This window comes from Rhea americana, unplaced genomic scaffold, assembly GCF_003343005.1.
Source record: "Rhea americana isolate MKP2758 unplaced genomic scaffold, rheAme1 scaffold_392, whole genome shotgun sequence".
In the NCBI taxonomy this organism is placed as follows: Eukaryota; Metazoa; Chordata; class Aves; order Rheiformes; family Rheidae; genus Rhea; species Rhea americana.
In genome coordinates, this window is record NW_028186526.1 from 297,621 (window position 1) to 310,942 (window position 13,322).

The 13,322-nt window shown below is 42.9% G+C and overlaps 1 protein-coding gene across 4 annotated transcripts in view; it reads right to left on the reverse strand.

Moving 5' to 3' along the window:
- Positions 1-10,452: 10,452 nt before the first annotated feature.
- LOC146590982 (glycerol-3-phosphate acyltransferase 3) overlaps positions 10,453-13,322 on the reverse strand; it is a 21,302-nt gene continuing 18,432 nt past the window's right edge. For all 4 annotated transcript variants that reach the window (XM_085313668.1, XM_085313665.1, XM_085313667.1 and 1 more), the window contains exons 10-12: positions 13,161-13,289; positions 12,510-12,589; positions 10,453-11,617 (exon numbers count right to left, since the gene is read on the reverse strand). In XM_085313668.1, the coding sequence (XP_085169794.1) occupies positions 11,491-11,617; positions 12,510-12,589; positions 13,161-13,289 (336 nt within the window). In that variant the 3' untranslated portion in view covers positions 10,453-11,490. The remainder of the gene's footprint in view (positions 11,618-12,509; positions 12,590-13,160; positions 13,290-13,322) is intronic.

Consider the following 13,322-nt stretch of genomic DNA (forward strand, 5'->3'; position numbering starts at 1 on the left):
CTCCCAGATTCTGTGGGCCAGACTGCTCTCCGGGTTGATAATATAGCTGCCTAAGTATGCGCTGCTTGCCACTCAGCGTGATTTGAAACACTTACTTTAATAGTGCCTTGGCAGTAATTACGAAAAAAAGAACATAAAATTCCTTTTAGGTTCCTATCATTCATTCCAACTCTTCCAGTTTTTGTCTGTTTCTATTTCTGAGGTCACGGTGAGCTCCTTGGAGACAGCCTGTTAATGTAGTTGGAATAAGTGAGACAGACACGCCTGGAAAATACTGGAGATTAGTAAAGCTGGAGTGGAGGCAGGAAGCRATTGAGGGGACATCTTCATTGGAGTTAAATAAGCTCAGGACTTTATTTCAAGAACTTTGCTATGCCACATCCTTTAAGTCTTCCCAGAAAGAGCCCTAGGATGGAAAATTAATCTCTTATTTGCTGTTTGGTTAAATGAGACATTACTAGGATGATACACTCTCTCAGCTTTTTAGACTAAAACAAAACCAATCCCCCTCCCCAACCCAAATGTCCGTTACAGGTAAGAAAGCTGACAGTCTCATGACCTTTCTGTGGTTTAGCTCCTTCCCCTATATTCAGCATGTTTATCTCTGAGTTAACGACAGAGGACAAAACATTGAGTTGCTATAGCTCTTTTAACCCCAAGCTCATCACACTAATATTGAACCCAAAGCTAGACCCAACACTGCCACGTTGTTACTCTTCAGTTACTCCGCGGGACGCAGAACAGAGGCTGGTCCTTCAGTACACACACTATCCCTCCAACTGATCTGCACAGCACACGGGAACTGGTTTTCTTTGATCACCTTTGAAAGACCTTCTAGCAGTACCTTCTAGTCCTCCTTGGACCTGTAAGGGTCGAGCTCTGCTGCAGAGGAAGCTGAGGAGAGCAGCCTCTCTAGTCTATGCTCAGCCCTTGGAGTGGAGCAAAAACATCTGCAAACCTCAGCAAAACATCTGTCCGTGTTGCCACTGAAATCCATGCTAGCTGTGTGGGCTGAAGGTTGATAGCCAGGACAAGGAGAAGGAAAGCCACCAAGCCTTGGAGCAGATAGGGCCCGAGCTGATGCTGCCCGCCTGCTTGCACTGCCAGCGACACTGTTTGATTTGCCATTTGGCAAGGAGGCCAGTGAGCCTTGGAGAAATGAGTTGTCCCTCCACAAATGAGGGACAGTAGGTTAAGAAGGAGGCAGAGAAGAGGCCATCCCAAGCAAGGATCCCTTATGGAAAAGCCAGCAACAAGCCCACGTCAGCTAAATAACGTGACAGCTCCACGGGGAGCAGATTCACTACAGAAGGCAGCCCTAGGTCAAGAAACTTGAGCAGAGCTCAAGTACTAGCAAAGGAAGTGGTGGTGGAGGGCTGGCTCCATGGCCTAAAGCAGTATTTTCCAATGCAACAAAGAGCTCCATTTTGTTGCCTGGAGAAGCTTTCCTGAAAACCTTTCTCCTGCTGTGCTGGGCAGCACAAGGTCACTGCAGTCTCTCTTCAGCTTTCCAGGAGAGCCACAGAGGGCTGGAAAAAGCTAAGGAGATGGCTGTTGGGTTTCTAGCAAAGGAAAACAAAACAAAAAAAATGAATGTGACTGCCTTTTACCAATCTGAGAGACTTATTTTAGTAAGAAATTGTCTTATTGCTGTCCTAAGGATTTTGATCTGCAGATTTCCCAAGGGACACCAAAGCCAGATTGGTTAAAAAAAAAAAAAAAAAAAAAAGAAAGAAGAAGAAGAAACCTGCAGCAGAATAGGGGTAACCAGTGGGTAGCCCTGTACAGCCCAACTGCCCTGCAGGAGATGCTCAGAGGCTCTGACTGAACCACCTGAACATCAAAGAGACTTTCAGAGACTAAAAAGCTTGCCTCAAGACCGCGAGGAGCAATGTTTGGCTTTCAGTTTTGGCATTAGTCCCACACAAAGGGCAACAACCACCTCAAGCGTTAACATGTTCAGACTTAAGTGGAAAGTAGCTTCTTCTAGCTACCACACTAAGAAACCTGCAGGCAAACAAACCCCAGAATAACCTCTCTGACAGAGTGTATAGCAACCCATTAATATTGAGACAAAGACACTCTGGATTTCCATTCACCTGGCTTCCTTATGTCTATTTTTAAATTGTACAGTCTATGTTTGCACTAAATTTCACCTTCAAAACTAACTGCAGAAGATCAGACAGATGAGCCTTTATTCACTCTATTTAAAATGACTCTAGAGTCAGAAATGAGAAGTTCATGGTAAGTTYGGTTGCAAGAACTGGAGAGAAGACCTCTCACTAAGGAAGGTCTTACAAGGAACAAACGTGTCTGTGAGTGAAACGGAAGTAAAAGCATCAGAATTAGAATAACCATTAGAATATCATGAAAGTCCCACCTTTGCCACGTATCTCATCCTCTCTAGGATACTACATGCACCTTTAGATCTTTAAAATATTGATGCACAGAAAATATTTTTTTATTACTCTACTGATGGAGCCCCAAGAGATTCCAGTGCAAATTAAGAACCTGGTGCAAACCCAAGGACACAGAGAAAGCACACAGAGCTGTATCGACTGAATTACAGACCATCCTTCCATTCGTTTTCAACAAGAATTATAATTAAACCCACCTCCAGCATTTCTCTTTATCCCAAGACCCAGAAGAGTTGGCAAGAAATCTCAGCGTCACTTGGAAACTTCCATCGTCTAGGAGCACTGTCAGAACATCCGGTAAGCCACATCTCCAGGGGCTTTGTACAAAGCCACCAGGAAAGAGCTCAGAATGGGGACCGGTCATTTCACTAGACAGTAGCTTTAACAGCAGCTTCTCCTTTTCACAGGTCAGTAGCTTAAATCAAAGGCACATTTGTTTCTCACGAAACATGGAGGGTTCAAAGCAGTAAAATTTGTCTTTCACAGTTCTTGGTCTGAGATTCTGCCTATGGATTCCGGCAGTATTTTGGGCTCATAATCACTTTAAGTTATGTAAAATAATAGGGATCAATAAGTGGCATTTGCAATTAATAAATGAGAGAATGCCAGACTCTCACTGCCAAAGTACTGCTGGGAGGTGCAATGTCCAGAAAAAAACCTGAAATGAGGGATGTATGAAGTTTAACAGGATGTGAAATTCATTCAACGGACACACAGTTATGCCAGAGCCTGATCATTGTATAAAACAAAAATAATTTAAAGAAAACAGCAGTATGTTTTAATTTTAGCAATTGGAACAGCAATTGGAACACTCTAGTGGTGCTTAAAAAAGGGCAGGATGGTTAGTACTTGCGAGCGAGCGCATACGTGCAAACCGTAAACTTTTCTCTATGTTGTATATATAGTAGTAGCATTATAGTAACGCCACCCTGCACTGAAGGTAACTCTTGATCTTAGCCCTTAGGGCATCTTTTGTCACATCACTTTGGCCCCCTCAGAGGGCTTCAAAAACCTCCACAAATACTGCCGTAACCAACACTGTTAAAATAACTTCAGGAGCAGAAATCGAGCTCTCTGAGGAAATTATAATGATAAATCTTACCTGTGAAATAGCACTGATCAGCAGTTCTCGATGAGCGCTCTTAGAGAGGTAAGTCGGTTTTACAGAGGGAGTGGGACGCAAGCTAAAACACTGTTGGTATCCTCAAGGTTCATTTCTAACCCTTCAAAACACAGTCAGTCCTGACTAAAGTGGGAAGAGGAATGAGTCTCGACCAAAATATAGTCCAAAAAAAAAAAAAAAAAAAAAAAATCAAGGACAGGACAGACTCAAAACAAAACCACAGGTTTGTCCCTGCGGGTGAAAGAAGGGCTGGTCACTAGGCTGCTCAGAACAGCTTTGAAAGGAACAGAGAGGTGCAAAGAAAGGACGTAGTTTGGCTTGAACAAGATTTTCCTTAGCAGCCAGAGATCGCAGCAGCTACGATGGCACTCCCTCCCCAGATATAATTTTGTTTTCTTTGTTTAATTCACGTGCCAGTCAGTGGCAGTTTTACAGAACTAGTGTCCGTCCGTGTTATTTAAGGAGCTTGCAAGACTGAAGACTTTCAACRGGGGCCCACCTCTCTAAAGCTGTCCGGGAATTTCCAGAAATCTTTCTAGACCTGAAGTTCAAGATAAAAGGTTTTTAGGCGTTTCAGTACAGCATCTAAAAGCCAGCAGGCACTTCACAACCCCAGAGGCCTAAATCCTCCCCCCCCCCATCACATCACAAAACAAAACAAAAACAAGCCTACAACAGCAGAAAACAGTTAACTTTTACGCTAAGGAAGGCAGCCCAGATAGATGAAACAGCTAGGTTTGAGACTTTTGAGCTGATCACTAGTTTCTTGCACACGGTTGACCGGAGGACGTGTTACCTATATGGGGTTTTCTTGGACAAGATTGCCTCCTTCCCTCCTCAACCAAGTACGGTCCTTATAGTCGAGCGTGGCAAGGAACAGATTTCCGCTGCCCGCAGGAGGCCCTGCTGCCAAATTCCCTTCCCGCCTCTGGAGCACGAACCCAGCATTAGGAGTCACGTGCATGAGGGGAAGTTTGCTCACGGTTGCTGGAAAGGGCTAATCCCCGCCCAGGCAGCTGACCTCCTCAGTGCAGAAATTCAGTGGAACCCTTGCACGAGATGAAGCATAAGGGAGGAAATTACCGTACGCCGTGCCAGGGTTGTTTTGTGATAGAGCCATCCCACATGGGTTTATACGCTAGCCTGCTCACTTCATGCAATGCTGCCAAGCCCCTGGACTAATCCATTCGCCAAGGATGAGGTGAGGAGCATTCAGGGCCCATCTCGTTGTTCTCCTCTAGCAAAATGAAACCAATTGCACGAGACGAGCGACTTGCGTACAGGGGTGGAGAGGGAGACAGCCCACGGGCAAGCAAGAGTGAAAAAGGTTYAAACCAAACAAAAAGAACAAATCTTGTGCCTTATTTTTGCAGGCATTGAGCTGCACAGCCAAAGGCATAATCTCGAAAAAATAAATCTGGATTACAACAAAAGGCATGACGACAACATTCAGAAAGGTGCGAAATTCTGATGAGCAAAACACACGCTCAAACAAAAACCCGTTGTTCCGTTGTTATTCGGTAAGGCCTCTGCTCATACAATTCACTCAACTTTTGAGGCAGAAATCTCGACATGACACTGACACGGGGCTACAGTCTGTAGGTGGCAGTGCTGCTAAGAAGTAGGTACTGAAGACTTTCAACAGGGGCCCGCCTCTCTAAAGCTGGTATCTTACTGTATCTAAGGAGCAGATACAGTAGCAGTAGGTTTCCCAAACCACYACCAGCATCAAGAACAGCTTGCTTGCAAAAGACAAGCATCCTCACTCAGCCGCATCCCATCCAAAAACGCCTCTTCCCTACACAGAACAGGAATGTTTTTATGGTGTTGTAAAGATGAGTTAATATGCCAGTACCCCAAGCTAATTCACTGCACATGAACCTAACTGAARAACTTCCATGCCGTCACCACCTGAAACGTGACATCGCTTAGCGCAGAGGAGGAGGTCTGCTTTCTGAAAGGTGTTCRGTGTGTGTCTGCATTAAGGTAATTGCTTCATAAATCCAAGGTTTCCCCTACGTTTCCATGTGATGCTTTTTATGAGAGATCTCTGGACTCACCAAGAATGAAAAGCTTTAAATACTAAGATGGGACATATGATCACGGTATAGCCCAGAGACACCATCCTCAGATTCATCCTGGTTTTAAACTGCTATGACGCCAGTGAAGCCAACAAAGTTACACCGGGGGAACGATATCAGATATAGCATGGCACAGCAATTCACAGAAATTTATGGTTACAAACCTCTCCCTCTGTCTGCAATTAAAATCCCTACAAAACTAAGTTACTGAGGAACGTTGTGCAAAATGAACGTTATCTGAAATGTAAGAGGAAGTTAAATTTAGCCCAGCCTATGGGCAGGACAATAATCTGGCACAAAAAACACAACAGAATCAGTGATGATGACGAGGCAGCGTGAAGAGCAGGTAAGCTAATGCAGAAGTGGCCACCTGGCCACCTTTGGCATGCCAAACATGGCATGCCAGGGTTTCCACCAGCATGCCATCCCTGACCAACAGGGAAGAGGCAGAAAGTCACTGAGGGCACTACTCTGAGCTCTCACCTTGTTGTAGGGGCAGCTCCACTGACGCTTGGACACAGACAGCTCTGCACTCGCCCGTCACACGAGAGGTTCCATCACCAGTTTGCAATTTGCAAAACAGACACAAGCACTTGCCCATCCCAAGGCATCTAACGGAAGCAGCAGTCTTATCTGGGGAACRGTATCATATCTGCTGTCCATCTTGCATTTAAAAACAATACCATTTTTCTTAATAAACAAAGGGTAGAGAGAGGTCACGCTCACAGTTATAGAGCCTAAAAGCCAGATATTAATTTTGAGAGACTGTAATAGCTTCATGAGCTGTGCAAGAAAATCACTGTCATTCCAGATGATGTCTTACATGCACTGGCTTCTCTGTAAAATGAATTTACCTTTTCATTATTATTTACTGACGGCGCTTGTATTTCATTTGTATGGATTTTATCCAGCAAATAGGGGGGAAAAAACAGCCTCAGAAAATCTAATAGAAAGATGGAGACAGTGAACAATCATTGGAGTCTGTATCTTGACTCTCGAGGTCACATTTCTGCCTTTTTTATTATGTTCATTTCAGGGAAATAAAAAAAAAATGCTGAATGGCAACGTATCAGATCTGATAACAGCATGGACACATCCATCAGAAGCAGCAGTGCCAAAAAAGCACAGCTGAGACAAAACCAAGAGGTTACCCTCACTGCTAGGCGTAAGCAACTAATTCATCACCCAAACAACATTCAAGATACCACTGACTTCCTGACAGCTGCCCACTGTGGACCGCAGGCAGGGCTGAGTCACGACCCGTGTGCTGCAGCATGTGCTGGCCTTCGTCTGCGCTCCCATGGACTGTGCCCAAACCTCAGTCGTTAAGGCTGGCCTGAGAGAAGCTCAAGAGTATCATTAGTTTCCATTCTACCGTCATTTAACAAAGTTATTTCAGTGAAACGTTGTCTGGAAGAAAGGTCGATTGGCTTGCAGGAGAAACCAGCACAGGGACAGTGCAGAAACTGTGATGTCAATGTGCTCAGGAGCTGCATCCCGAGACAGCCCAGAAGAGACCAGCAAGACATCGGCCTACAGTCTCTGAAATCACCGAGACAAACCCAGTCTGGCTTGTTACTTTAACAAGTAACAAAATAAATAAAAAATAAAAATACGCCCTAACAACCAACCAGGACAACAAATCCCCATGCATAAAATCCGAACGAGTAGAGCGCTCATCAGTTGCGGTGAGCGAATGCGTTTCTCCCCCTTCTCCCAGAAGTTATGCAAAAAGGCAGGCAGTGACCAGGGCATAAGAAAGGCACGGCGGGGGGGGGGCGGGGGGAAGAGACTTAGCTGTCCTTTGAGGCACTGAGCCAACAAACTTGGGCTCTTGTCCAAGAACTTATTTAGGTTTTGAGTGGTTTTCTACAGGAAATTAAACTTGCAGCATCATGACAATTATGTGCCAGGAGATGCATCCCTAATAACTTTGTGCTTGTCTACTGCTTTCAAAAAAAWTTTTTTTTAAAGGAAGTAAAACTCTTCAAGATAAATACAGTTCTACCAATCTCACAAAMCCAGCTGGCCAGACCAAGGACAGATTATATTCATGTCTCTGCAGAAAGTAATGGATACGCTGGACCCAAGAGAATCCACAGCCCTGTACTGTTACTTCAACTACAACTTGCAGTCTAAGTTGGGGCACAAATCCGTGCAAAATCAGGCTTCCTTAGTCCTTGTACTGATGGAATTTTTGTTTATCCAATAGGTATTTGAAGTCAAACAGAGAACTAGGAACCAGCAGTCTCTTGCTATGGAGTTAGTACTAGGGCCATAGACTTCATAGCTGAAGTCTGCTTCCTTCTTAACTATGGGGCTGCAGCATTAGCAGCATTACAGGCATCTGTTCTCTGCAAGGTCGGGAGGCCCATTATGCTCTAGGACTACAACAGAAGGGAAAATAAAAGAGCTTGGACAAAGCAAACTAACATTTGTGAGAATGAGATACAACAGCAAAAGCTGCTGTCTAGCAAACTGCAAGGAAAAAAAGAAAATATTCTTTATATCGTACTCCTTTAAATGCCTATTAAAAAAAAAAGAAGAAAGAAAGAAAGAAAGAAAGAAAGAAAGAAAGAAAGAAAGAAAGAAAGAAAACTAAGTACTACCTAACATAGAGGTATTCCTTTGGTCCTCGGCCCTGGTCTCTCCTATAAGGGGTAATAGCCACAGGCATTTCTTTGCTTCTCTCTGCCTCAGTCTGAGTCGCAACTCAGGCAGGCCCTGAAAATCGAGATATACAGCTCATTCTTGATCTTTTCTTATTAGTTTCTGCCTAATCATTTRAAAGATCAAATGCCTTTCTCCAAATCTTAAAAGAAGGAATACAGGTCCTTAAATAAGAATCAATGCTCTTACGTGCGCTGTACTAGGAACTAAGTCCTTAAGTTCAACTGCTCCACAGGTTTCTCAAGCTGTCTCTATTGATCCAAACCAATTCAGCAGCAACACTTCCCAGACCTGTCAGGGAAAAAAGGAAGAAATTGAAATAAAACCTTTCCAAAGGCAGGGGAAAGAGGCGAGATAGCTTAGTTAATACTGAGCCGAGCGGCATCTACGATTCGTCGTCTTACTGCCATCTGCAGTTGGGGTATGCATAGCTGCCCCRTAAGAAACTCCCACAAAGCTGGTAGGTTTACCTCCACACCACCCAAAGAATCTGGATGTCACCTCTCTAACTAACTAGGAATAAGATCCAGAAACATCTATTAATAGATACCACCACTCACACAGCCTCCCTGAACAAAACACCTGAAGAGAAATAGAAGCAGCCAATGGATATTACATCAAAGATGCATCATCAGCTCCTGCCGGGGTTGGAGTCTAAAGACTAAGCAAGAATACCTGTTGTTTAAAAGAAGTACTTGAGTAATGGTACGCTCATAAAAACCTGTCAGCTTGTTCATTCGCCTAGGTCTTCAGCAACTATGCAGCAATTAAGGGTGACTGAGTGATGCCTCATCTTGTGACTATAAAAATGCACTCTACTTATTTAGTCCTTAGCGTAAATTGTACTGCTACTGCTTATCCACACGTTTTCTTGGTAAGGTATCTCCAGTTAAAAAAAAAAAAAAAAAAAAAAAAAAGGAAGACAGATTTTAACAATTTGTTCAGTAGAGGTTATTTGCACATTCGTAGAAGTTACAGGTTTAAAAAATCACACAACCCTACTGGGCTTCCTAGATGACACCACCACTGTACTACCTTATTATTACCCTTTCACTTAACAGGACTTTTTTTTTTGTTGGAAGCCAATTTTGCCCTAAGCAATAGTCAAAGCACAGTCCTGGTGCTGTAAACACTTATAAATAAAGGGTACTCCCGTGAACACAGCAGGGTTTCATAATCCAATGCAATTCGGTTGCTGATGATTAACTCCAAACACAGGAAGGAATCAGYGGCACAGTCAGGCCGTAAGCTGACCATGAAGATTTGCTTAGGAATTAAAACTTCACCTACTTTTACTTCGTATTTCCTCTATGGAGTAATACGCATGTAACTATATAGAGATTAGAATGTATGTTGTGTCTGTCTATACACACATACCTGCAGAAAAGAAGGGCTTCCTAACACAAAGCTTCCTACGGAAAGTCAGGGCCAAGCTCCACCTCAGAGCAGGCATCTGGAAATTATGACCAAATTCATTAGCCCAGAGGTCACACGACCAGTTCATCTTAGTAGGAACAATAAAACTCAAATCAAAGTTGAATTAGTTCCAATCAGGCAAAAACTTGCTTCATTGTGCCTTTCTGCATTTTTGTCACCTCTAACCCTCTCAATATAAATATTTTTGCTCTTAAAAAGGCCCATCATGCTAAACCAAAAAGCATTTYTCTAAAGGTTAGCTCCCAGTGTTCTTTCCAAAGTCACATAGCTCCAGTGGGTTTCAAGACCAGATATCCAAGACCCAATGATTTTAAGTCACAATTCTCAGTTCTRGAACAGTATTTTCTGCTCAGTATAAATTGAAAAAAAACCTCTCTGCTCTAGGAAAAGATGACTTACAAATGAACTCACTGTTTCTAACAAGTTTAGACRTTCACTGTTGCTTTAGAGTTAATTACAGTTTAATTGGTCAAATCTCCCTCAGGTGACTTCACGTTCTGATCTCAAGTTCAGCCTGCATGATGTGCAAGTCATTTTTACTCTCTAGACAGAAGAGACACTTTCCTCTGTTGCAGGAAAGAAAATTAAAAAGTCATGTTAGAAATCATCTAAGAGTTCAACTACAGATGGTGCTTCAGTTAAGTTTCCATGACTCTAAGTTTCCAGGAAGTACAACTATTTCATTTAAACACACACAGAAACAGAACATAAATGTCACACAAGACCCATTAGAAATATAGAATTTATTTCTCTTTACATTGAGACAGCAATACATTGTAATTTTGAATATGCCACTTCTTGTATCATAGATGACTTATAGATCCTGTTTAGAGTTGCGATGCTATTGCTGGCCCAGATCAACACAAAATGTGCTTCTGGAGTTGTACTCTTAAGACCTRTAAGCCATTAGCAGTAATTTTTTTTCTTTTTTCGTTTTGGCAGAAAAGTAGTCTTGCAAATCCACTTCCTAGAACACATCTGTCACAGCCTAACTTATTCAGCRGCCTACCGTATCTTACCTTTAAGACAGCTCTCCTGGTTGGAAGAAAGCAGTTTAAATACTAGCAGTAGACAGGTAAATTGAGGATTCATTCTTTGCATCTCCCCTCAGACAGCAGTTCTTAGTAAAGGCAATTCCATGTTACAAGGCTGCCCAATTCCTCATAGTCCTTGAGCTGTGCTTTTGGCAGGGAAGCTCCTTCAGCCTGTGCTCCCCTCCTCCATGCACATCCAGGGCAAGGTAACCAGAGTCAGCCTTGATTTTGACACCACCCTAAAGCATGTTATGTTAAGAACTCTACAACAAGTAGTCTGCGAGCAACAGGGAGAAAACAAAATTGTTATGTTTAAAGTTTCCAATTACCATGGACAAGCAGCATCTGCACAGCCAGTGTTCTAACAGCACCTGCTCAGTGTACTTCCCTTCATCCTTACAAATTCAGAAAAAGTAGTGCGGTGCTTTTTTTTGCTTTTGTCCCTTAATTCTCCACACGCTCCATTCCTTGATACCAYGAACCACAATACAGCAGTGCATCATCATGCTTACAGTGAAGATGGGGAGGGACAGCAGAGGAAGAAAACAGGGGGTAGAAGGGAGAGAGAGAGATACAGAAACACTACCCTTGGCAGGCTCTGCACCAGCCACACAGAATATGTGCACACATCACAAGAGGGATTTTGTTGCTCTTTTTTTCCTTGTAATTAAAAAACAATTATTCCTGCTAAGGCTAGTTGTGCAAAATTGGTTTGAGAGAACCACCATTCAGTCTGACTCTGTTCCTGTAGACAGATTTCCTATTGATCCATTTCTTACTAGCATCTTGCTGTAGTTTTTCTGCTGTTCTTCCTTGAAAGTGTCTTTGACTTTAGCTCGTTTCAGGCCTCCATCCCTGAAATAGAGCAGGAGAGAGGTACTCCATCAAGTTTGTTACCACTACTGTTGTCAAGTATCTTAGTCTACTCTGGAGTCTTGTCCTACAACATGTTTCAGGAGGTTTTTCTTCAGAACTTACAAATACAAGTTTAAGTGTGTTTATTAAAACAGCACTTACCCAAAGCCATATTAATTCCATATTAATGAATACGCAGGACAAGTTTAAAGCTTTGCCCATTAGACGAGAATAATGCTGGTACCAGGCTGCACCTACAACTGAATGAAAATCCTCGCCTATGTGGGATAGTATTTCCCTAAAGCATAAAGGTGGAAAGTGGCAGTCTTGTGGAAAACCACAGCTGTCCCTTGCATTATTTCCTCTCTAGAGCCAGCTGGGCCTTATAGCTCTAACAACTTGCCCATTCTGGTTATCAGTAACCTGTTCTCGCATTTGCTTTCTATGGTCCAATAAAGATAAGAGCTTATACAGTCTTCTAATATTCAACTTCTTTCCGAAGTAGCACACACTAYGAGGAGGTCAGAACAGCAGGGACTTTCAAGGCCTGTATTTTACTGTTCACTGTTTGTCACTGCGGCCAAGTAGCTTCACCTCAACTTTAATCTCAGCATGAGAAACTACTGTGAGGGGATCCTTTTCAAATGCCCAAAGCCTTCAGATAGAAGTCACTGCAGAGGAGCTACCTGCTGCCAAAGACACTCCRCGGTCTTTTTCTTCAGCCATGTCCGCATGTGCGAGTAAAGTTACTCTGCTGTTTTCTCCTGACCAGAATAAAGCAAGCTTGAAAGGTATCTATCACAAAGATAGATCTTCAGATCTCTCTCTGAACCACAAGCTGTAAGAAGTAACAGGATAGTCCATATACTCTAAGAACGATAGCGTTACTCACCAGGGAAGTTCAGTCAGTCCTCCTTGGTGAGCAATGGCAGACCTCACTCTGTTGGCAAACTGAACRGCATCTTCTCCTTCCTTCAAAGGTTTTAAGTTCAACATAATGAGGTCAGAAAGAATTGAATTGAGACAGATTTCCTTCGCGCTTTTTTCATCTGTGGCCTCATCACATTAGCTTGGTGACAAAAGATCCCTCCTCCCTTCTTATGCCAACATAATCTGAGCTCCCTATGTAGTATTTATTTAGCTCATTTTCCCAAAATGTTGAAATTAGCAGAAAGTTTTGCTACAACACAATGTGTTCATGAACAATTTTGCAAACTATTAACGTATCCTTAACTCTAGCTAGCATTAGCAGCAGTGCTACTGTAAATAGCAGTATGTTTACTGCTATCTTTGGAGTATTTAGTGCAGTGCTGACAGTAGCAGGTTGCATTCCACACCTTTWTCCAGCACAAATCCTGCCAATCTTTCATAAAAATCAAAGCTCAGTCACGGGACAAAATGAACACTGGAAGTCCAGTATAAAATCCTTTTGATTTGGGGGTGGAGAGGATAGGAGATGGGAKAAAGAGGGAAAAAAAATGCTTGCAGAGACGGTGTGGATCTTAAATARCAATCAGACAGTCAACCATATATGCCAAATTACCTTTCTAACCATCGGTGGCATGTACCACACGTTGCACACAATGGCCCAGCTGGTCATTATTCGCAGCAGGTAGCTCACGATGTTGTATTTGCTGCTGTTCCAGAATGCATCTCCAAACTGTGGATCATACTGTAAAGGATCACAAAAAAAAAAAAAAAAAAA